Below are 24,841 nucleotides of genomic sequence, written 5' to 3'. Positions count from 1 at the left end.
TTGGGGACTCTAGTTCAGAGGTAGCCCTGGGCTCCCCACATGAAGTTTGGAAAAGTTTCTATGCCTTGGGTTATGCAGGAGGTCAGACTAGATGATCACAATGGTCCCTTCTGACCTTGGAACCTATGAATGCTTGGAGGAATTGGGCCTGCTCCAATCTTACTTAAAACTGATGGAACTCCTCTGCCTGCAGTGGATTTAGTCCCAATTCACACTGATGTAAAGGTGGTCAGAATAAGTGTCGTCGTGCTTCCTTCTTGGAGGTGGTGGTGGGTTTGAAGAACAGTGGCAACTCCCTCCCTCCCTTCTCATACCACCACCAAAAATGCAGACCTAAATTTTGTTTTGTTTTGTTTTGTTTTTTCCTTAAGTGATATCCAAATGTGTCCGGTTATCATATCTGTTCAGATTTGTTTTTGGTTTTTGCCGGGGCAGGCTCATATTCCTGACTGAGGCTTTTTGCAACCAGTTTGTACAGGCCTATGTGAATTGATTTCAGTTACACATCCACAGCTTGTACGTCTTTTAACTATTGAGACATTGGCTCCCTGTCCTTGACCCTTTGTATATCTGTGTATTTGATCATCCACAGAAAATGCAATTGTATAGTAATAGGTGATTGATTGCTGTGCAGATTAATGTGTTTCCCAACTATAGTACTTTCAATAGCTATTTATTAATTCATAAGATGAGTCCCTATCTGCATCAGTAAAGAAACAGACAAAAATCACAAGCATATTCAGAGGTCTGCCTGGAGGTCATATTTTTGTTCAGGCAGTTGAGGGAAAATATGAAAGTTTTACATCTGTAACATAATCAGTTACAATGGAGGTGAAGGCCTGCTGAAAAAGGGAAGATATCAACTGCATTGTACAACTGGAGAGAAGTTTAAACTACAAATCTGAAAGTACTTGGATAAATCTGGAACAGCAGCATCTATAAATAGTAATAAACACTCAAAATGTTTATTGATTGGACACGGAAAAAATGTTCTATGATTCTTCAGAGAGAGTTTGCCTCACCCATGTGTGAGTATTCTGTCATTCTAAAGAAGCAGTCAGAATTGGTGTGTAAGGATATGTGGAAGCAGGCATCCTATTCTGGCCATTACATGGAGCATACCGGGCTCTGACAGCAGTTACCTTGCAATGTGTCTTCATGGAAATGAAATCAGGGAAGAAGTGTAGGCTAACATGCTTTAAAAAGTGGATTGTTTGTTTCCCCCCTCCATGGGAGGTTTGTGCAAGTAGCTGATTCTGACCAGGATGAAGTGGGGAGAGTGCATATATTTAAAGCTTGATCATGATAAGAGATCTTATCAGCTGTACTTTAAAAAAAAAAAACATCTAGTGCAGACTAGACAGGGTAGACCAGGAATGATCTTTGAATTTAAGCATTCAGAGAGAGTAGATACTCTATCAAAGTTTGCAGTTTAGCATATACTTCAAAGATGGTATTTGTAACTATGGTAAACCCGAGGAGTATTTTATTTTTTATTACTTTTGTATTATGAAATTTACCATGCTAGATACGAAGTCTATTTGCCCACCTTCTATTATGCTGAGTGGTGAAAATGAAAATACATGATATTTTACTCATATAAAAACATTACCTACTCTGGGTGAGGAAATTGTTGCAAGGTTGTATGAAATGTGAATGTATGTTACTGTCAACCACATATATAGCTACTTCACATTGTATTACCCCATTAATACAGCCCATCTCTATCATAACTTTGAGGTACATTGAGATTTTCAAAATGCTGCTTAAATCTTGAACTTTGCAGATGAGTCATACAGTACTGTAAAAATCCCTTGCTAAGAATAGGAGCTATATTTTCAGGAACTGTTTTAGCTGAAATATTATCTTTAGGGATGATTCTTTATCTCCTGCTTTTCTCTTTTCTTTTATTCTAAGTGTACATTACTTGCTGCTGTTGGGCTGGAAACTTAAGCTTTGTCCAGCTAACTTCCACAGTCAGAGCCAATGTGTACCTACTTTTGATCCGCATAGCTGGGAAGAATTTTTCAGAAGGACCAATCCTCTCTCTTGACTTTGCTTAAACTATAATTCTTGTGCTACATGTTTGGCCTGACTAATTGAGCCAATTGTTTAGTTCCTCTCTGTAACAGGATGGCTTGTTTTTTAGGGGGGATTATTTTTTCCCTCTTTGGGATATGGTTCTCTTTCCTCTCCTGGGTTTCCTTGTTTTGCGTGGTGTGAGTGAATGTGTTATGAATGAAATTTATATGGTGGTACCTTTGCCTTTTTGTTTTTGTTTTTGTTTTTCTTTTTGTTAATCGCTGCAGCATTTGTTCCCACCCAGAGAACTAGGAGAAGGACAAAAAAGACAAATGTACACTCCTGGGTGAAAGAGAACATCGGGGGCTGCTGGGGTGCTAATGATTACAAGAGCTAGATTAGCCAAGCCCTGCTGGATCCACAGGGTGCAATAAATTAGTAAATGTGACCCTGAGACACAGGAAGCAGGATAAGGAAACAGAAATCTCAGAAAAGGGGTGGGCTTATCTGGAAGCCCGTAGCTCACAGATGGTTTGTGAGTCTGATATGACTTTGGGCTAAGATCCTTACACCTGTGCGTATGATCTTTCCCCATTGTGGGAAAGACTAATCAAATATTTTTCTTTCCTTCACTCTGACTGGCCTGGAGCCCCCTTTTTCTCTATGTGCTAATCCACTCACTTATTTTCTGATGGTGTCACAGTGTAATAAGATCCTATCTTTGTATTTTTTGTCAGCTTAATGGGGTCTTTTAACATGGTGGCCGAACGATCAGGTAATCAATATGTAGGAGTTTGGTCATTTTTTTTCTGCATTCATTTTTTAACTGACGTTTATGATGAACAGTAGAGAAATCCTTAAATGTTATGCTGTATTTTTATCACCTGGGACATTTAGCTAGATTGATTAGAGCCACCTGGTAGAACAAGCAATTACAATGTAGTAGTGCAGTGCACAAAAAAGGCACAAGTTCTATCACACTGTGTAATAAGTAGGTCTGGCAGGAAAACATTCCCAAATGGTGTACAGTGATGAGTTAGGTCCATATCCTGTGGCTTACTGTGAGGGTTTCCTATGTTATTCTACAGCGTATTAGACTTTTCCAGATCAGTTCCTTGGCCAGAATAGTGACATTGTCAGATATACAATTGTTGCCATTAATCTTCAGTGTTGTCAAGATATTTTTAGTGACAGTTGTTGTTACTTTGGTGGATACACTGTGATGCACAAAGTTAGCTGTTTTGGGTGTGTTAGTGTTCAACTCATGCCCACTTTTGATGATCAGTTTAGATACTGACCCTGCTGCCTCACTGCATTATCTGAGCACCTGATAACCATTAATGAGTTCATCCTCTCAAACCCTCTGAGAGATGGCTATGTGCTACCTATGATGAGTATCCCTCATTCTAAAAACAAAAGTAAATGTCTCTCCCTTTTCCTGGGAAGATAACCTTGTAAATGTAAATGAGGAAACAGATCCCCAGGGTTGAAAGGAACACGTAGCAGAGAGAACTATTGATTCTCCCATTCTCCCACCAGTGACAAAGCACATTTTGGCATGCTCACTGCGTGGAAGAAGGCAAGGACATACGATAGGATTTTAACCAGGTTGCAACTTTCTTAGTCAAATTACATCCACGGTTCCCATCAGGGGACAGCCTAGTGCAGTCCCTCACACCCCATTGATCCTTTGCCAAATCTTGGGGGATCCCACTACAGGTGGAGTAAATCATCACATGGGTACCTCCACTTGCCTGCTAGCATCCCTCCCCATTTTGGAGTTGAGGTGAGAGAGAGACCTCAACCTCCACCCAGCACTGCCATCAAGCGCATTGGTGTGGCGGTCCCGTCTCTCCTCCTCCTCCCCCCCCCCCCCCCGAGTAGTGCCCCGGCCCCTGTTTCACATTGATTTTCAAGGGTTAGACACGATGCCCCCATCTCATAAGAAGATGCCCTCAGGATGCCCATTATGTTACCTTTTCATATCTGGAGTGTAAATCAGTAAGTTCCTATACAGGCACCTGCCAAAAGTTGCAACAACTCTCCTGTAGGACCAAACTGTGAACTCAGGGAGAGGGAGAATTCCAGCCCTCTAGTTGCCCAACCCCCAACCTCTAGATTTTGCTGTGAGGAATGTGAAAAAACCCAATCAGTTTTGGCCAAACTGGTGGTATGGGGAAAAATTCCTTCCCAGCCCTAAAATAGCAACTAGCACAGTCCACAGTGACCGAGGGAGGGTGAGCTGACTGTTGGAAACCAGCAAACAGGAGGTGGCTCTGAGCACATGGCTCCAAATCTTGGACCAAATCCTACAAGATGTTATGGCTCCAAATCACGGGCTAAATCTCATGAGACCTCAGGGCTATTCAGGAAATCCTGTGGGGCCTGGAAATCTCACAGGACCCTGCCCGTCCTGTCCTTTTCCCCTTTCCCATCTTGCTAGGCTTGGGGCACTCTTCTGTAAAATGATTGTATACGGAGCAGGGCAAAGTTTCTTATTTCTCTCTCAAATCCTGAGGCTGAGCCTGCCTATAGAGATGTGATCATGAGTTGATTACATCTGTGGGAATGGGGAGCAGTAAAATTATTTCCTCATGCCTACTGAAAAATACTAACCTCAGCTCTGGCTGCTGGTGCCCATGCTGTTACTTGTTTTGTGGATAAATAGAGGATACGTTTTTCATGGCTGTCAGTACAGCTCTTTTCACAGCTACTAAATTCACCTTTTAAAAAAAAATTCGGAGGCCAAGGCTTCATCATGAGGTGAAGAGTATAAAAACAAGTTGCCTATGTTGATGTAGGAGTGGCTAATGAACTATTTATGTTGGAAATGAAAGCTTTGATATTTCTGAACTTGTTTCAATTGTCTTTTTCATACAATGAACTTCTCAACTTTCTTTTTAATAACCACAGCAAGACCAGCTTTATACTTGGGCTGCAGTTAGCCAACCCACACATTCATCGGATTACATCGAAGGGAGGTTTCCAAGGAGAATTCCATCTGTGTGGCCACCACCCAAACCTCCCGATGAAGAACAAAGACTCAAATGTATGGAAGCAGGTATGGATGGCTTGGAGACACAAGTTGGATCCAACACTTCCCATTGATTTCAGAGGGAGCTGTTGTGTGCTCTGTATTATTGAAAATCAGATCCCTTATTTAGGTGCCTAAGTATGGACTCTGGAGCCTAGCTTCTATATCTGTTTTTAAAGATCTTAAAGGTAGAAGTATTGTTAGCATGCATGAATTGACTGAAATATTCAGTAAAAGCATGTATTGTTTTGTTAAACACCAAGCTGTATACTGACTATTCTGTGCGTACAGCAAACAGTAATACACTTTGCCATGCTTTGTCTTTTGTTCTTCTGCAGTTTATAGCTCCTCATAGCCATGATATGGGGCAATCTTCCTTTCCACTGGATATGGCCTCCCTTTGAAGACCATCAGTGCCATTTTTAGTTATTACAGTGGCATAAGACACATACTGTCCCTCATGTTTGCTCAGCACAATCCCTGTGTTTGCAAAGGGAGCAAGAGAACAGATATGAGAAACAAATTTGGGGGACTTGTTTTAGTTTGGTGCTTTTCATAAATTATTGATTTACTTCATCAGCCTGTTTACTTTTTAATTTTCTTGTCTGAGGGTATTCTCATTATTCTTTCTCATTGTCTAAAAGCATTTGTTTAAACTGATATAATTAAATGAATAAGGAACAATCTCTTTTTTTGTAGGCTAGAAAAAAACTAGATTACTGCTGAAAAGAATTTCAGGTCTGCTTTTAGTTAGTAGTCTTGATGACAGGCAAATACCAGAGGTTCCAGGAGGCTTAGTTTTGGATTAGCATCCAAGAGCTCTCTACGTTTTGAGACTACATTCATCCCTATGACCTTTATGGCAAGCCACTGACTAGTCACAACTCTTCCTTCTCCCATCACTCCTGCCTTTCCTCAACAAATAAAGAATTATTCATTATTTCAACAGATTTCCTAGCACCGCTGAAAGGATGGGGTTATTTCAAATTTGCCTCACACAGGGCCTTCCAAGAACAGTGTGAGAATAAGGCTGTGTCTACACTAGGAATGTTTTGCCGGTACAGGAATATCTGTTTACTCTACTGACAAAGCACTTCTAGTGAGGATATAGCTTATGCTGACAAAACTGCATTTTTTCTGGCATAGTTTATTCCAGCCCTGCTCCGTGCTGAGCAAAATAAGCTATACCAGCAAAAATGCAGTGTTGCCAATATAACTGCATCTACACCAGGGGCTTTTGCCAGTACTGCTGTGTTGGTCAAGAATCACACCTCATCACATCCCCGACAGACATAGCTACGCTACCAAGAGCATGTAGTGTAGACATGGCCTAAAGTTTTGCATGTTGTTGTGTTGGAGATTAGAAAATAGTGGTGCCAAGGGCTGCTATAATTATAGGCGAACTAGACATCTGCCTAGGGCAGGAGGGCCAACCTGAGAGGTGTCGAGATCCCTGTGGGTCAGCTCACAATGCAATTCACTCAAATTTGGCTTAGCCATCTCTAAATCATGACAGAAGTGTGCCTTGGCCAAGCCTAAGTGAGTTATTCTTCAAACTGGTACTTTGCCCCCCATACTTCTAATGACCACTAAACCATCAGAAGGGTTACCATGTCTCCTCAGAAAGTTCCCCTTGGGGAATGTGCCCCCCCCCCCAACCGCCCGTTGAGAGCCTCTGATCTATGTTGTAGGAAGGGAGGAGGTACTGAAGATGTGCCTAGGGTGACAGATTGTCTTGAGGGGCCACTGAGTAGTGCCTAGGGCTCAGCAAAGGTGCTGCTAGACCTGGTAGCTAAACTTATTCCTAATCCCTCTAAGGATCAGAACCATGTGTCTGTTGACATGAATGGAGATTTGGCGTGTGCGCTTGTGACTGTATCCAAAGCCTTTTCTTAAAAGGATTTGGAGTGTATAGGCAAAAGTTCTGAAGTTACAATATTGTCCCTTAATTTACTTCCAAAATATCAACTGCAATATAAGAAATCTAGTGATATAATTTACAAGTAAACAAAATCTGCCTTTCTGACATAGCCAAAACGTTGAAGCCTTGAGTATCAGATTTTTTGCTTTACTAATCCAGTTTATATATGTTCTCACAAAAAACATATTGTGGGCTTCTAATTCTCTTAATTTCAGTTGTTTAAAATTTTTTTCCCTTGTTTATAGAGCTTTAAATTTTATTTCATTTAAGTCACTTTACCAAGAACTAGCTCACAACTCTGATGGACACCTGAGATTAGCAGAGAATTATAAGAACTAAGTATTGTACTGGTCATCCAAGGAAAGACAGTCTATTTGGTTAAATTTTAATACTTAAAAGCATAAGAATTTTAAAGATCTATTCATTTGGAAAACCTGAAAAAAGAACAAAAACCAGTTTAGTTTAACTAAGAATGCCATTGGCTTAGATTCTGTATTTTTCCTCTTCCTTACGAAAATTCTGCTTATTTTTCCTAAAAAAGATTAATTTAATTGGTTTGCTTCTACTATTGCAGCTTTTCCTCTGGCTCCCTGCTTTTGACCCAGTGACCCTCACTCTCATCCCTATTTTCTTATTTGTTGTCCCCCAAACTGATCTGAGCCTTGGATTTAGTAGCTCCTCCCCTTAGGCTGGAGGAGGAGCTTTTAGATGCTGGCAGGCTTGTTTCCGCCTGCCCCCTGGGAACTCAATAGGTGTTCCTATCCATAGACTTTCATACCGTTTTTTGTAAAGTTTACTCAAACTGTCAGTGTCTTTTAAAAAGGATTTAAACATTTCTATCTTAATGGCTTTAATTTGTTTGCCAAACAGAAAAAAAAATGAGGCAGTTTGGTTACTGATGTAATTGATGTCCAATGCAAGTAATTTTCGGTACATAAAATGTAACATTTTTTTTACATGCCTACTTGTAGAGGATAATGAAGGTGAGTAATGATAAGTGAATAATGAAGGCTTAAAAATTAATCTTTCTGAGATTTGTGCCAAAATTGCATATATAAGAGGTGCATGTGACTTCTGAAGCCAGAGAGGGAACATATTCCTAAATACTGATCTTAAATTTTTAATTTTAAGAAATAAGCAAATAAATATTTTTGTTAGTTATCATAAGTCATTGCATTAGATATTTGACTGCCATATTAATTTTAAAGAACACTTACAATTAAAGAGGCAATGGGTTACAGGCAAGAACTTAAATCTTTTTTTTTTTCCTCTTATGACTAAGTTCTTGTTTGTTCAATTTGTGCGTCCTGGTTGTGAACCCCACTGCATCTTTAAATTTTGAAGTGAGACCCATTAGAGCAGTGGTTCTTAACCTTTCCAAACTACTGTACCCCTGAAGCCTGAGTCCCACCCCCACGAGGCTGAGGCATGTAACTTAGTTTCATGGTACCCCTGTGGCTCCAGGCAATTGCCTTTCTTGCCACCCCCAATACCAGCTCTGCACTTGCGACCCCTCTAAACCCCCAGGTTGAGAAACACTGCATTAGAGGGAGAGGTGTTGATTCTGCAAGGTGGTCAGTATTTTGACCCCAGGCCAGCAAAGCACTTAGTCATGTATTTGACTTTAGGCAGCAGTAGGCCCAGTGAAATCGATGGGACTACTTATGTACTTATAGTTAAGCACACCCTTAACTGCTTCGCTGGATCAGAGCCAATTGGTAGTTCAGTTATAGAATTCTGCAGGATCGTTAGACAGCTTACAGGAAGAACTACCATACTGAATTAAATTTTATAGATTTTTAGTCTCCACTCCACCTGTGAACCTCTATTGGTTTCATAGCTATTCAATTCTATTGGTCTTATCCATAATGGAAGTCTAGTACTTTGTCCAAACTTGATTTACAAACTGTTCTCATGTTGAAGGCACTGTGTAGATGTAACTGACAAAACAGATCCTGCCTTGACTGGTGAAGTTGATCACAAGAAGGTTAAAGGTACTTAAGAGCCAATGATATGATAAATTCAGAGGCTGTAAGACTATTTTCATATTTAATGTTCTGGTACCTGTGGGAAGTAGTAATTCTGCTACAAAGTTGACTTCGATTTGATCCAGTTTTACAGTGTTTACCTTTGTTCAAAAAGACCTTTTAAATCAAGATTTTTGTATTAATTCTATGGATAGATAGATATAGAATTATGTGTATATAAACTATATGTAATCACAAATGGCATAAAAAAGCATGTTATTTTATACTTATCATTTCAATTATTATAATTATTATAATAGAATTTAATTATAGACCAAATATTTGCAAAATATTAATTTTATAAGCCGAATTTTGCAAGCTTCAGTTTTTTCCTGTTTAAAATAGATTAATTATATTAATACGTAAAGTGCAGCCAATACAAATGTCTCTGGATGCATGTGTAATATTAAAGAAATGATGGCTCATGATCATGTTGACTAATGTCAGCTAAAGATCCAGTCCTGTTAACTTTAAGTATGTGAATTCAATAAGCATTAAGCATGTGCATAAGCCTTGGCAGGAGTGGCACCTTACAGATTTCTATTTCTTCCCCTCTTCCCAGCTAGTTGGGCTTGGGTCACCAGCCCAGGCTTTTCCAGGCTCGCCGGTTCAGTGTTCGTTCCATAACCACTGTGTCTTCCTGTACAAAATCTATCCCATTTTCTTGTTCTCTGCCAGAAAAACCTGCCAAGAAAATAAAAACCAGTGCCCACTCACTTATCCCCCTGTATGTACAAATCTAAGAGAAGAGGCCTACAGCTTGCTTTGAAAGTCACATGACTTGGGCTTGCTCAGACCAGTGGGAGAAGCTATTGAGAATGGTCCTGACTCCAGCACTCAGATGCACAAATCTAAGAACTTTAGCCTTTTAGGGTATGTCTACACTACAATTAAAAACTCACACTGGCTTGTGCTAGCTGACTTGGGCCTGTGGTGCTCAGGCTAAGCTGTGGGTCCTAGAGCCTGGGCTCCAGCCTGAGTCTGAATGTCTACACTGCTATTAAACAGCCCCTTAGCCTCAGCCTTAGTCAGCTGGTACAGTCCAGCCACAGGTGTCTAACTGCAGTGTAGACATACTCATAGATAGTAGTGCATGGGTCAAGGAACAGCCAGGATCCAAGTGCTGTTGATAATTTAGCAGAAACTGTTTTGTGGTTAAAACTCTTATGCTACATACACGGACTGAAGTTTAATGTGTGCCATTGGTAAGTGCTGGTAATACGTGTTTGTCTAAAAATATGGAAAACGAAGAGATGTAAAACATTATAAGAATTATTCACCTCATCGGGGTTTATAGTATCATATTGAGAGATTTTTAACACATTTGGAGGAATGGTAGCTAATGCAATGCAGATTATAAACAAAACACTAGATCACTTTAAGAAAAAAACTCATAAGAGAGTCCGTAAAGGTGTGTTTACTCCCTTTGTGTTGAGAAATCTGAAAAGAAAATCTCAATGCCTTTCTAATGTTGTTTTTAATTTACTTTTTAAAAAGTGCCTCTATAATGTAATCTAGGATAGTGGCAGCATCTGCATCCTAGAAAAATAGTTACAATAGTTGTCAAGCAGATAAAAAAGGCATTTCTGGTCACCAAAGCCACCTAGGTCAACCAAGGATTCGTGAATATCCCCAGATTGCAAACCTCATTGCTGAAGCATGGCCAAACATGTTTAACAATGGGGCAGACTGAATCCTTGATGCTTCCCTATCCCCAACTGATTAGTAACATTAACTTTATCTAATCTGGATCTCTACTTAACCAGGCACTGGGGAAATGCTCCAATCTACAGATGAAAGAGACTCAGAGCTGTGTTTTATTAGCATAACATTGGATCTTCAGCACATGTAGTCTCATTATGTCCCCGGCAACCTCAGGAGGTATGAGAGAAGAGAACTTTGTGAAAAAACCATGAGAAAGCAAGTGAGCCCTTGGAATAGATGAGTAGTTACCATATACCACCTTCTGGGATCTCTTTTGAGATCACAGAATAGAACCTGCTATGCCAGGGTAGAATAGAACCTGCTATGCCAGGCTCTGTTGATAGTTCAACAAACCCCATTATCACTGTTATCAAAGGCTGCAGATAGCTCTAAAAAAGGATAGGTGGCCATGTTTATTTTGCCCATCACTGGGAGATCAGCCAAGAGCATAACCCTTGGGGGGCAAAGGTCAGCTTCCTTGCTGATTATTTTAGCCTGTACCATATCAAAGTCTGAAACTAGATTCAAAAGCCTCAAGGAAATCTGAAAATTCTAGATTCTGCTGGAGTTCCTTTGCTATCATCACCTAAATGAGTTTGTGCAAAAAACAAAACAGAAACACAAAATGAAAAACAAACATAAGGGAGGACTTCAGAGGACTTTGTTATATAAACAGATTGTCTGTCAAGAGAGATTCTTGAGCAAAGGCCTTGACAGCTGCTTGTTCTAGAGATGCTGGCACTCTGCCCTCTGGGGGAGGTATTAACAATTTCTACTGAAAAGAGGCAATGCCTTTCTGCTTGTTTTTTTCCTAGTTATTATGTGTGTCTAGGTCACTGTTGGCATTCTAAAGTTCCTCTAGTGCTCCTCCAATGAGTGGAGCGGCTGAATGTCAATTGGGCATGGTATGGCATTTGCTTCTTCCAGTCCCGGACATGTACTGATTTATATGGTCAATCCAGGCACTACTTGGAGTGATGTTATATACACTCAAATTGGAAACTTGTCCAAGTCAGAGACATTTCAACAGTAGCTCAAATTAACCAAGCTTTGCATCTCCCAGAGCAATTCCAGTAAAATTAAGATGCTATTGTGGAGAAGAATGTCATGGCTATTGAAGGGAAAGAAGAATTCAAATTTTACATACTCAACATGTAGCCTTGAAATGTGACCGCCACTGGTTTTGCAGCTTTTGAATTGCATGTTTCATCTATAACAGATGATTAATATGCCAAGATGTCTTGTGATAAGGATGTATGGGGATAGAATGTCTAGGAGTGATCATACCGATGATTATGGACCACAGGTGGTGGTGGTCGTCTTCCAAGCCATCAACACAATGGCTCACTGTATAGTGCTGCCCCTGAGAAATGTCAAAATGATTTGTTCCCTCCATTCTCTATGTACCGATTAAAGAAATAAACTGCTTAGTATACTTTAACTATCGATAGCACCACGTCACAATATTTTACAAATATTAATGAACAATCTCTGACCACACCCCTGCCAAGTAGGCAGATATTCTCATATCATGATGGGAACCTGAGACACAGAGAGGTTGTTTAAAGTCAGAAATGAGGTTTGGAAAGTAGAGAATGGAAGCCAGAGCTTTCAACTCACAATCTTGTGCTTTAACCACAAGACCATCTCTCATCAATAATTAAATAAAAATAGAAAATCTTCATTATTCTCTTTAAAGATTTAGCAAATGACTTTCAAGTACAGTGTGTGCACTGGTGGTTGCACGTATTCATCCTTGCCAGCACAATCTGTAATTTCTTTTATCCAGCATGCAATCAAATACTGCGCTGTAGAAACAAAGTTGGAATGTACAGTATGTGTTTCTGACTGAAACAAATATTACCAGAATCAAGGTTTCCATTTAACTTTTTTGACATAACCAACAGTCAGTATTTTAACTGATTTAAATGTTTTTGAGAGCTGCCTTTTAATAAAAAGCTAATGTTGGTAGAGCAATGGTTATCTTGTCATTAAAATAAGCAAGAGAATTCAGTTCTTGTTAGCATAATATTTTAATGTTCATTTGCCAGGGAAAAGAAACAGAAATGTTCTTCATCTCACTGATATTTTCTTTTATCATTGCCACAGAGACGACTGTTGGTGAGCAGTAGTTCTATTTAAAGCTATATTCTATTGTAGCAAAATGACTCTTTGCTTTAAAGGCATAGGCTTAGCTAAGCAGTGCTGATAATTGTTCCCACTGGGTTTTCTCCTGATTCTTAGTGCAGGAGACTATGACAATGGCTACTTCTAGAAGTGAAAACTCATTATTGCTTTAACTTTTTAGCTAGTTTGGCAAGTGGCACATGGCCTTATACTTCTGAAACTTTTTTATAGCAAATTCCATACCACGATGTTGAGTGGTGAATTAATTCTGGGATAGGAGGACAGGGAAGGGAAGTCCAAAGGGAAGTCAATCCAATCCAACCTCCAAAGTCAGGGTTTTAGGAGAGAATCCTGAGTGTGGATGTCCCTGGTTCTGTGCAGCTCAGGTCAACCACTTTCACAGCACTGTTCCCTCCCATGTACCCCAGACTCTGAAGAGCCGCTAGGGATGGGGAAAGCTGGGGGCAAGGTTGGAGTGAAGATTCCATTACCTTTCTCTCTGCTGTCACAAGCCCCATGGTAAAGGGGACAAAAATTGTAATGTTGTACCAGGCTGCATTAATCTTTACTTTTCCATGCTGCCCTAATGCCTAGGACCACCTTTTTAAGAGGGGTGGGGGGCGGTGTCCCATAGATGTTATTGTATGCAGGAAGCCTGAAAGTAAGTGTGTGTGGGGGGGGGGATGGAGCAGAGGGTTCCACAGTCACCCAAAAATAGGGGGTTTGTGTGGGGGGATTTCACTGGTCTCCTGTGATCACCCAGGATCTGTAGAGTTTGAGGAGAGCTCATGTCTATTCCACAAGTGTCTAGGCCAACTTCTTAATGGGATACTATGGGAAGAACCAAGTGTAGGAAGTTTCCAGGGAGTTTTATTCATCCTATCCTTCCTGGGAGGTATTCCACTGGAGGGTTGCCTATGCTCTTATTAAATATCTCTGACTAAAGGGAAAATAAATTGCTGATGGTGACAGTGAAGTTTATTCATATGTAGCAGATGAAATATTTAAGAAGATACCCTTTAATTAAGCACCATATTGAATGAAATATCTCTTGAAAACAATCTGAATCTGTATTTCCTTTTCAATCTAGCGTTTGAAGCTGCTATCTTGGAAAAACAGAAACAATGCATAAAGGATGTGCAGCGGGTTCAGGTAAGACCATGGTTGGAAGTGTAACATCGTGTGTGTGTGTGTGTGTGTGTGTGTGTGTGTGTGTGTTACACTTCTTTTGTAATGTGATTTGGAAGTCAATGCGTTAGCCACTTAGAAAGCAATTCTTATGTTTCTGAAGACTGAATAAATATAGGTGGTGCAAATATATTGAAATGTATTTTTTTCTTTCTTAATTTTGTATTAATTTATTATTTCAAAATATTCATGGATAATCCACATTCTATATTTACACAAAGAGATTTTTGGCTACCGACTGTTTGAAAATAGTCCTTTTGAAAAGATAGTTTCTATGAACTGGTATTACTGACCTGTGATATACAGAAGGTCAGACTAGATGAACACAGTGGTTTCTACTGTCCTTAGAATTCATGAACCTGTACCTGTCTGACTTTTCCACAGAATAATGGTACCCAATTCTTGCATAACATTAACCATTTAGAAAGAGCTGCTTTCTCGCTGGCTCCTTGGTCAGTGATTCTCCAGAGTACATGTTGTAGTCAGGTGGCATGTGCAAAACTTTGCAGTGTGACCATAATAGAGAAATTCAAAGGTGTTTTTTTATGGAAATTTTCAGAGTAGAGGTCAGATACATATGTTGGTTTTATGTTTGAAGGAATGTACATGAACATATAAGTTGTCCCTCTGGGCTAATATTGACAAAGGCCTATGATGAGGTGACTGGCTCTGTGGATGTAGGGAAGGCGGTAGATGTGATATACCTTGACTTTAGCAAAGCTTTTGATACTGTCTCTCACGGTAGTCTTATCAGCAAGTTAAAGAAGTATGGGTTGTATGAATGGACTATAAAATGGATAGAGAACTGGCTAGAGCATAGGGCTCAATGAGTAGTGATCAATGGCTCCATGTCTAGCTGGCAACCGGTCACAAGCGGAGTGCCCCAGGGGTCGGTCCTGGGGCCGGTTTTGTTCAACATCTTCATTAATGATCTGGAAGATGGGGTAGATTGCACCCTCAGTAAGTTTGCGGATGACACTAAGCTGGGGGGAGTGGTAGATACCCTGCAAGGTAGGGATAGGATACAGAAGGACCTAAACAAACTGGAGGATTGGGCCAAAAGAAATCTAATGAGGTTCAACAAAGAAAAGTGCAGAGTCCTCCACTTAGGAAGGAAGAATCCCATGCACAGCTATAGACTGGGGACCGACGAGCTAGGCAGCAGTTCTGCAGAAAAGGACCTGGGGGTAACAGTGGATAAAAAGCTGGATATGAGTCAGAAGTGTGCCCTGGTTGTCAAGAAGGCTAATAGCATATTGGGCTGCATTAGGAGGAGCGTTGCCAGCAGATCATGGGAAGTGATTATTGCCCTCTATTCGGCATTGGTGAGGCCGCATTTAGATTATTGTGTCCAGTTTTGGGCCTCCCACTACAAAAAGGATGTAGACAAGTTGGAGAGAGTCCAGTGGAGGGCAACACAAATGATTAGGGGGCTGGAGCACAGGACTTATGAGGAGAGGCTGAGGAAACTGGGCTTGTTTAGTTTGCAAAAGAGAAGAATGAGGGGAGATTTGATAGCAGCCTTTAACTACCTGAAAGGGGGTTCCAGGGAGGATGGGGCTAGGCTGTTCTCGGTGATGGCAGATGACAGAACAAGGAGAAATGATCTCAAGTTGCAGTTGGGGAGGTCTAGGTTGGACATTAGGAAAGGGTTTTTCACTAGGAGGGTGGTGAAGCACTGGAATGGGTTACCTAGGGAGGTGGTGGAATCTCCATCTTTAGAGGTTTTTAAGCTGAGGCTTGACAAAGCCCTGGCTGGGATGATATAACTGAGGTTAGCCCTGCTTTGAGCAGGGGGTTGGACTAGATGACCTCTGAGGTCCCTTCCAACTCTAATATTCTATGATTCTATGATTCACACCGAAGTAGCTCTTAAACTATTTTTAGAAGCAATTTTGGATACTTAACTTGAGACATGTTAAAGGAACCTGATTAGTTTAGGTGTCCAGCACTTTCTGAAAAACAAAAGGTTGGGTACCAAAAATTGAGGCACCCAAAATCACACTAGTTACCTTTGAAAATCTTGACCTTTCATGTTCATCCTAACAGAAGACTGCATCTATTCAATGAAAAATAGTGAAGATATTATTTCACTATAAAACAAATATATAGGCCAAAGCAGGGAGGGAGGGAGAAAGAGAGGGTCAAAGAAGGGGGGAGAGGGGAATTGGGGGAAGAGAGTGTGAGTGTGAGAGATACTAAATACCAGAAACTCAATCACTGACCCTAGCCCCCTAGCTTGAAGAACCTCCTGTTTTCTTTTTAGACTATTGCATGTTTTACAGAAATATATGAATAAAAGTATATACTCTTAAATGCATGAGGAATTTGTTTAGTGGAAAGCAGGACATTTTTTACTCTTCTAGTCTCTACTCCACCAAACTCCCATTATTACTTTTAAATGTATATCTCATCTGTTTCCTCCTACTCCTCATTTCCCGCATCCTGCCTGGCACTTAACATTTGTGAAGGCTTCACCGTTGTTTATGTTTCTGCATGGGAAAGCAATGGGCCATAGGTCTAGTTTGTCAGATTAGGGCAGCAGTAGAAGTTTTCGTTAAACTTTCAATTCACTAAGACTCAAATGTATGCTACAGTGGTTGGGATTTTCAAAAGCACTCAGCAATGGTTTAATTCTGCTACCATTGAAATCAATGGTAGTTTTATCACTGATTTTCAAAGTAAGCAGAGTTAGTCCACTGTGGTGTTTATCGGGATCTACAGGAGACATTATAATGTAAAACAGTAATTCAAGAAATTGAGTATGGATGGCAGTTGATCAGCATAAGTAAAACTGGAACCTTCATTTAAATATTCAGCATTGGCGATGCATTCTGTAATATATTATAGTGAGGATCTGAAGTGAGCTAACTTTGGATGTGTAAAAGGGCTGGCCTACCCTGTAGCAGCTCCTGCTGGTTGAGTGTGGCTCTGTGGTGCCTTGTCTTAATTTCCCCTTCCCAGGTTCCCAAATGATCTGTAGAGGTTTATGTCAATAACAACTCCACTTCTAAGGATTGGTTTATTAACATAAAATAAACCCAAAGTAGTCTCTTGATCCCAGTCTCTCAAGCTTCTAAAAATAATGTCTCTTCCTAAACAGCTCCTCCTTAGTGAGTTTATTTGGTTCCAAGCCTTGCTGCTAGGCACAGGTCTCAGCTGATTCTGTCTCTCTCCTTGCACTGGCCTCTTTCTTGGACCTATGTTTGCATTATCAGGACACGCTGTAACAGTTCTGGACACTGTGGTCCATCAAGGACACTTACTCTAGGCTCCTGAGCGGTCACTGCCGTTGAGCGGAGACACACGTCTCTTTCCCTTTCCCCAGGTTGCACAGTTCTCTGCCAACGCTGAAAGCAGGCCTTCTTTGCTTTATCTCCAGAAGCTATTAGCAGTGTAATTTCCCCCAGTAAAGTTACCACAGTGTCCATTCTAAGCAAGCACATTTATTCTTAAGGTGAAAACTTTAGAGAGAACCTATTAAAATCACTTACATGCATGCTAATAAATTTACCAGAGATCACCCCTAATTCCTAGGCTTCTGGCAGGTGAACAGTCCTTCAAACCCCATCAAGGAATTTTTCTGTGGTTACAAGTTTGTAACTCCTTTGGCTCTGAATGAGCACACCCATCACCCCTTTATATAGTTCGGGTCTCTGATATTGTCCTCCTCATGTAGCAGGTTATCAGTAGACAAAGGTCCTCTCAGGGCGAAGCTTCAAAAGGCTGAGTTCTTGCAAAACCAGAGGGGTATATTTGCATACACCTCCCCCTACAGATTGCCTGAAAAACCCTCTTAATTTATTCCAAAAGTCCATTCTTGGCTGGCACATTGTTTGTTTTAAATAGTCCTTTGAAGCCCATAACACTTCCCAGGGATTACATTGGTCATGTTTCCCCATTGGAGTTGTTACATACAGTTCCACAATAATACATAAGCATTTTGGTTTTTAATACAAAAAACTCCTAAAATATTTAAACTTAATTCAATAAGGTTTGGCAGAGAACACTGCAGGAAATCTTAGGCCATTCCTCCAGCAGCTTCCTCAGCTTTTTTCAGCAGCAGCTCTCCTCTCTCCTTCCCTCTCTGAGTTAAGGGTCATCCTTGGCTAGTCTCTCCCCATCTGCTGTCACTCCCTTTATAAGGCCCAGGGACCTTCCTTTAAGCCCAGTTGGGGAGCAGGTAATCAGTCACAGATGCGCAGAACCCTATTCCCTCTTATAGGGGCCAGTTGCCTTGTGACATGGTGAAAATAAGGAATGTTAAATCCTGGCATTTCAAGATGCCAACCCATTTGAGTGAAAGCTCCAAGATCAAAGGTAGTGGACCTGTCCAAATAATGAGTGACTATATTAAGTTATTTGGAGAGTCATGAAGAAAAGAGTATGCATCTTTTGGAGGATTGTGAGGAAGAAGCAACCACAATCTGTAAAACTAGAAAGAGAAAAGGATCTTATCTAAAGTGATTTGAACCCTGCAACTGGTTTGGAACAGGGAATGGACAAAGTTTCAAGTGTCTCTGGGTTTGTTTGTTTGTTTGTTTTTTAAATAACTTTCTGGTTCAACCATCTCTGCTAAAATGAATTGATATATTTTGATTAAGAAAGGATATTTATGAAGAATATTGGTAAATTATTAGAGTACGACAGAAAACCAGAAATGCTGAGTAAAATTCATGCCATTAACAATCAGAATTATTTGTAAATTTGATCTAGTGACAAGTGATTTTTTTACTTTAGAAATTTAGTATTGTATTACAAGAAAAACAACTGAATGATGAAACACTAGAATGCATCTATTTAAATGTTCTTCACTTTCCATAATTAACAAGATTTTAATTATAGAAGCCATTAGTTGAATGAATTGTAAATACAACTACTAGGAATGGTGAAGTACCTTAGTCTCAGGTATCCTTTATTCTTACTTCAAGTCAATCAGGTTTTCATCAAAAAATTATTTTCCCCATATCTTCTGAAAGGCAGTTATTCTCAATCCCAATAAATCATTAGAAGATTATTCTAATTATAGAATTTGATTTGTACCTATGGTTTGAATCTGTTTTTCAATAAACATTCAACCAAAAAAAAAAAAAAAAAAGCTCTAAAAATTGGCGGTCTCTAGGAAAATTTACTCATTGTCCATTGTTTGTTATCCTAACACTTCATCCATTTTTCATTAAAATGAAGTACAACAAACAGCACTAAGGACCTTGTTACTTTACCAAAGAATTCAGGTTTAATGGGGATGTGATTGTGTTTTGTTACTAAGAAAAGTTTTAAAGTACCGGTTTACTGCATTTAGACAATTAGGAATTTTTTAAAATAATAAACAAAACAGGGTGGATTGTTACATTTACTATGGAAAATATGATATTCTGTGGCCTTGAGAATGTGACTTCAAACCTCTTCCTGACTCTTCCATTCAGAAATAAAGAACAAAGAAACTGGCTAAATAAGTACTGATGGTCAGAAAACAGAATAATCCCATCCTTCCTAAAACTGAAGATCGGGTAATGAAGTCTTAGAATGAGTGTTCAGCTGAAGATATAAAAAATTAATTTCTTTCACTGGTGGTGGTACATTTTTAGATTCTCTAAAACATGACATATAACTGAAAATTCAGGTCCAGTTTGGTCGGTCAGTCTGTCTCTTTCTTTCTTATTTGCCCTACTCCCATATTTCCAACACTCCAGGACCTGAGTTTTACATGGAAACATGTACGTGTCTGAATAATTAAATGTATCTCCCCTGTGTTGTCTTTTCTTATATTTCCTCTCATCTTTTCTCTGCTTTTTATTTAATTTAATAATTTTAGTTTAATTTTAGCAAGTGTGGTAATGAAGGTTTTATGCTGTGTATGTTTTTGGACTGTGGCTTAAGCCCATATCCCTCACTGTCTAAACTCTCATTGATTGAAAAAGGGGCATGGGATCAGGCCTTTAATGTAATGTTTACTGGATCTGAGACGTTCAGAATTGACTGGAATATTTAGCCACACAAATCCCTTTGAAATTAATGAGTTATGTAGTAAAATCACCCAGCAGGCTTTGAAAATCTCAGCCTAGGATCTTTTTGTTGTTCAGATATATATTTTTATTAAATTTGATTTATTAAGTATTTAGAGCTCTTAATCTCCATCAGTAAGTACTAATGTCTACTGACAGAATGGTGACTTCGCCCGTCTTCCACTGTTCTCTGTCACAAAGTAGCTTCCTTTTCTGGAAGCAACAGAGATAAAGACTTGCCTGGGTAGGTCATCCAGTTGTTTGTGTGAAAAGTGAGTTCTTGTTATAGATTCCAGTATGATCGTTTATTCTCCATCCTGGTTTATTTTGAAAGTTGAAGTAGAGTATATGTGTATAGATCAAATATCAGCGTTCATGGTACTATCCCAAATTTGTCAACAAGGTTTCCAAACTTTCTGTGAAGTCACAAACTATTCTTAACTGTGGCGCATACTAAAATTTATTTTCTTTTTTGTTTAAAATCAAGGAAAGTATCCCACCCTTCATATAAAAGCTTACTTCATTCTAAGGAACTTGTATGGAGATACAATGAGGCATGTTCCCATTTGGGATCTGACACCTCTTTTTCTTATACTGGTTATGTCACCAGCCTAACATTCAGATAAGTAATAGATTTTTTCCCTTTGAATTGACAAAGAAAAGAACCTTGATGTGAAATTGATAGCAGTCTGAAACTAAGGCTTCTTATAGACTATTTTTCTGGCAAAAGCTGTACCTTGATTGTATAGAACATAATCAACTATGTATGATATAAGCATATATATACAATTGTGGCATAATAATGGCAATTTAAAATCACCTAAAATAGCTAATTGATGACTAATATCTCTAAATGAAGCAGGATGCTCCTCAACTAAAGCCTTTTAGGAAACCTGCAAAGCATTTGTGGAAGCTAGATGTGGAAAAGCCTTTTTAGGTCATCCGATCCATTTCCCTGGCCATTCAGGGTTTAGTCCCTACAGTATATTTTCTAACTTTTCATTTTAAAAGTTCACTTAAGACTGGAATTCATCTATCCAAAATGCACGGGTGCTTGCGTGCGCTCTCTTTCACTCTCTCTCAAAAATGGGGAAGATAACAAATATAATACCAACAAGAGAAACCTGCTATAGTGGATTTTCAGAGCCCTTTGCTCTTACTGTTTCCATGAAGATCTGTAGGTCTTCCCTGTTTGGACAAACAGAGCTATTTTTATATTACAGTCTCGACCAAATTTTTCCACCATGTTTCACCAATAGTAGGAGGATTATATTAATGAGGGAGGACTCAAATTTCAGAGCATGCTACTTCAGGAACTCCAACCCCAGCGCTAAATCCAGAGATGGCAAGATGGCTTCTGTCCAAGCACCATACTTCCCTTCTGGCCACTTCTTTCCTCTGAGTGGCATTGCTCATCATTGTATAAAGTGTATGTGGTCAAAAGGGGTCACATACCTGGCAAATAACATTTCTACATCTTGAGCTAAATTGCTGAGAGGTGTATATTTCAGCCCTGCCTGGGAGAAACCCCCTTCTGATTGACTGTTTTCTCATTTATCTGCCTCCTCTGCTAGAACAGCCAATCAGAGCTGCTGCAGGAAGGAGGCAGAGCTCTTTCCTTCCTTTCCGCAGGAGAAGACACAATTCTTATGGAAGCAGGGAGAAGAAGCAAAAAGAATGCAGCAGCTCATGGTTGCTCTGCTCCCTCCTCTCCTGTGAACAATCGGATAGCTCCTCTGCTCCCCCATTTTGCAACACCTGCGTGGGATGGGAGAGAGGGAACCCCACTGCAGCCTCGCAGCCCCAGGGGGCTTGGGAGATGTGAGTGAAGAGCCCATGGGGCTGTAAAAGGAGCAGAAAGAGGCTTGGGTTGGGAGAACAGATGGGGGACAGAATTGATTGGGGAGGCTGGAGGAAACAAATGATAGGGGCAGAATTGATGGGGGACGGGAGGACAGGCAGATGCGATGTCACTTTCATTTCTGTAGAAAAGTATAGACCACTCACTTTTTTCCAGACTATTTTAAGCACCAGTTTCTTCTGCTATTGACTATTTTACCCCTCTCAGCCCACTACCTTAGTTAACGTTTAAAAAGTCTTGTTCTATGGCCAAGAACCTAAGAGTTGTATCAGAAAGGAATGTGTCTTATAATTGCAACACCATTGCATATAAACCTGTTTTTTTGCTCTATAATGTATCAACCCAGATACTAAAGATAGTAGATATTTGATACTAAAAAAAACCCCCACAAAAACTTCAGTTCTTATAGTACCAAAAAACTGATAACTTAAACTCTCCCCTGTCTAAATATTTTGATATTTCTCCATTAGACACAACTTGAGAGCTTATCCAGAATATTGCATATTTAATATTATGGTGCAAGGCATTTTATTTAAAGGTGACCACCCAAATGAAATTCATCTTTTTTTGTTTTGCTAAAGATGATTTATCCTATTTCAGGAAGCGGAACGACATTGCTGGCTCAGTCCAGTTTTTAAAGATCTTGGTTATATGACAGTGTGCATTAAGTATTAAACTGCCTTCGCATCTATATACTTTGTCATCAAGAACTTCTGAATTTCCTATGCCCTAGAATTTTTGACTCTGTTATTGACTTGTTTGGTCCATGTCTATCCCAACCAACAAATAATCCCTCAACCAAAATTATAGGTCCTCTTGGAACATACTGTTCTTTCCCAAGTACTACCAGCTAAACAATAAAAAATAATTTTGGCAGTTCTTAGATATTAAAGACAGATTTGCACTGCATGATCTATTGATGCATTTTCCAACAATATCAATAAAAAAAATCTAGCTTTGAAGATCTCACATTACCTGACACATTTTGCCAAATGCAGTATACTTTTCTATTTTAAAAGATTATACATCTGATTCTTGGAGCATCTTCCCAAAATATTTTTAACTATAGTACACTGATGATGCACGGTCTTCTTGGTTCAGATGAGGAGCCCTGTTTGTAATACTTTGCACCAACCTTTGGTGGTAACAATCTGCAAAGAATAAAAGTTAACAGTTGTAACATAGTGGTAACCAGAAGCTTCAGATCTTGAGACTTAAAAAACAAACAGACTTCTGACATCTTGAAAGGTTAGTGTGTCATCTGATTTTGAAGAAGTGAGCCACAAAACAGAAGTTGTAAATGTCAAGGGATTCCTTTAGTGTTGCTATAAGATCATATCCAAATAGCTTTGTCACAAGGAATGCATGCTTTAGTCTGGTCAAAACAGTCCCCTGAAATTCAGGGAAGAGTGATCCTTGGATCGTACATCTTGTTTGAGAATGGGTTATCTCCACTGACTAGTGGTTCTCCACCCTTGAGGCTGATGGAAGATCTCTCTGAAGAGGGAAAATGGTTCCGGCTGCATGTGACCAGGGACAAAGATGGTGAGGAAAACAAACCAAACAGATGTTCCAAGAGCTACCCCTGCCTGATTGTCTGTCTGTATGATAAGACCAGCAATGTGCTGTGGGTGAGTGAGCTAGCATGGGTGAGCTGAAGAGTTCAGCAGAGACTGGAAGAGAGGGGAGGGGTGTATGTGTGCATATGTAGATGCGTTTACCAGACTTTTGTGCTCACTGCAGAAACGCTCCCTAGTGGAGAGGCTGAAGCAGGAAAGCAATGTGTGGCTGGTGGCTCTGTTTAAGCTGCTTGCTTGGCTTCTAATCATGTTCCTTATTCAGCTGCTCAACCAGTGCTCAACCAGGAGGCACCAAGATGGTCCTGATCCCTTCACTCTTTGCCTGGATCCCTCTGGTAAGTGGGGAGGCGAAGGTTTGTGGAAGCCATCATTATAGCCATTGGGACACTTTGTTCCCTCAGAAAGCATGGTTATTACTGTGTAGATTTCAGAATACTAAACTGGCAGCAAGCTATAAAAGCTATGCTCAAAGTGGTCACCTAGATTTAATTGTCTGGTACTGGACTCCAGATGGAGTCAGACAGGCTGTCTTTTTGGAAAGAAAATATCCCATTGCTGTTCTAACAGTTGCAACTGTCTTACCGATGAGATCTTTCAGAGCGAGGGCCATAGTGGGCCAATCTTCTGTCCTCTCAACCAATGTAGCTGGATTTGGCATTTTGAGATTAAAAGGACTTTACTTTTCCAAATGTGTTCATGTGCCTTGGGAACTAAAACAGCTGATCTATAGCCGTAACCCAGGCAGTCCAATAGCAATTCAAGCTTCTCCACAGAACCATACCCAAGTACCTCAATCCCAACCTGGAAATGATCCCTCCAGTTGCTCCTTACTGTCTTGAGTGAGATTGTGTGGCTTTAGTGTTTTATTTAAAAAACAAAAAAACTAATTAAAAATCTTTTTGCTTTCATCATGAACTAAATAAAGCCAAGTTTTGCTGGGAGGAAAATATAGATGTTTATGCTAATTGTAGATCAAATAAATTATGTCAAAGTTGGCCTGCTCAGCCCTGGGCTGAGAGAGTTTACCCAGGTGAACAGCTTTCTTTTTATATTTAATAACAAACCCCATGCTTAATCAAAAATGGATAGTAAGGAAGGAAGCATTCAGTGTGACTCAGTGGATGACCCAGACCCAACAACAGTTGCTGCTGAAAGATTCACGTGAAAGACTGAAATCCAAAGCCTTTGCTTAGTCTGGCAACAGTAGCAGATTCACAGCAAGGGAGGTAGCTTCCTTGCAGATGGATTAATCCAGGTGGTTATCTCTAGTGAGGCCTTTAAGGTGGTCTGGTCAAATGTTCACTTTCTGTCCATCACTGGTGATTTTATAACACCACTGAAAAGCTGCCTGTAAAGATGGATCTAACTTTCC

The 24,841-nt window shown here is 39.9% G+C and overlaps 1 protein-coding gene across 4 annotated transcripts in view; it reads left to right on the top strand.

Moving 5' to 3' along the window:
- Positions 1-24,841, top strand: part of FMN2 (formin 2) — a 227,799-nt gene that overhangs the window by 50,431 nt on the left and 152,527 nt on the right. For all 4 annotated transcript variants that reach the window (XM_067535849.1, XM_067535852.1, XM_067535851.1 and 1 more), the window contains exons 4-5: positions 4,936-5,083; positions 13,926-13,987. In XM_067535849.1, coding sequence (XP_067391950.1) covers positions 4,936-5,083; positions 13,926-13,987 — 210 coding nt within the window. The remainder of the gene's footprint in view (positions 1-4,935; positions 5,084-13,925; positions 13,988-24,841) is intronic.

The sequence above is a fragment of the Emydura macquarii genome, unplaced genomic scaffold (assembly GCF_026122565.2).
Source record: "Emydura macquarii macquarii isolate MOO-44397 ecotype Brisbane River unplaced genomic scaffold, CSIRO-AGI_Emac_v2 contig_3517, whole genome shotgun sequence".
Classification (NCBI taxonomy): domain Eukaryota; kingdom Metazoa; phylum Chordata; order Testudines; family Chelidae; genus Emydura; species Emydura macquarii.
This window is presented reverse-complemented; position numbering and strand designations above follow the sequence as displayed.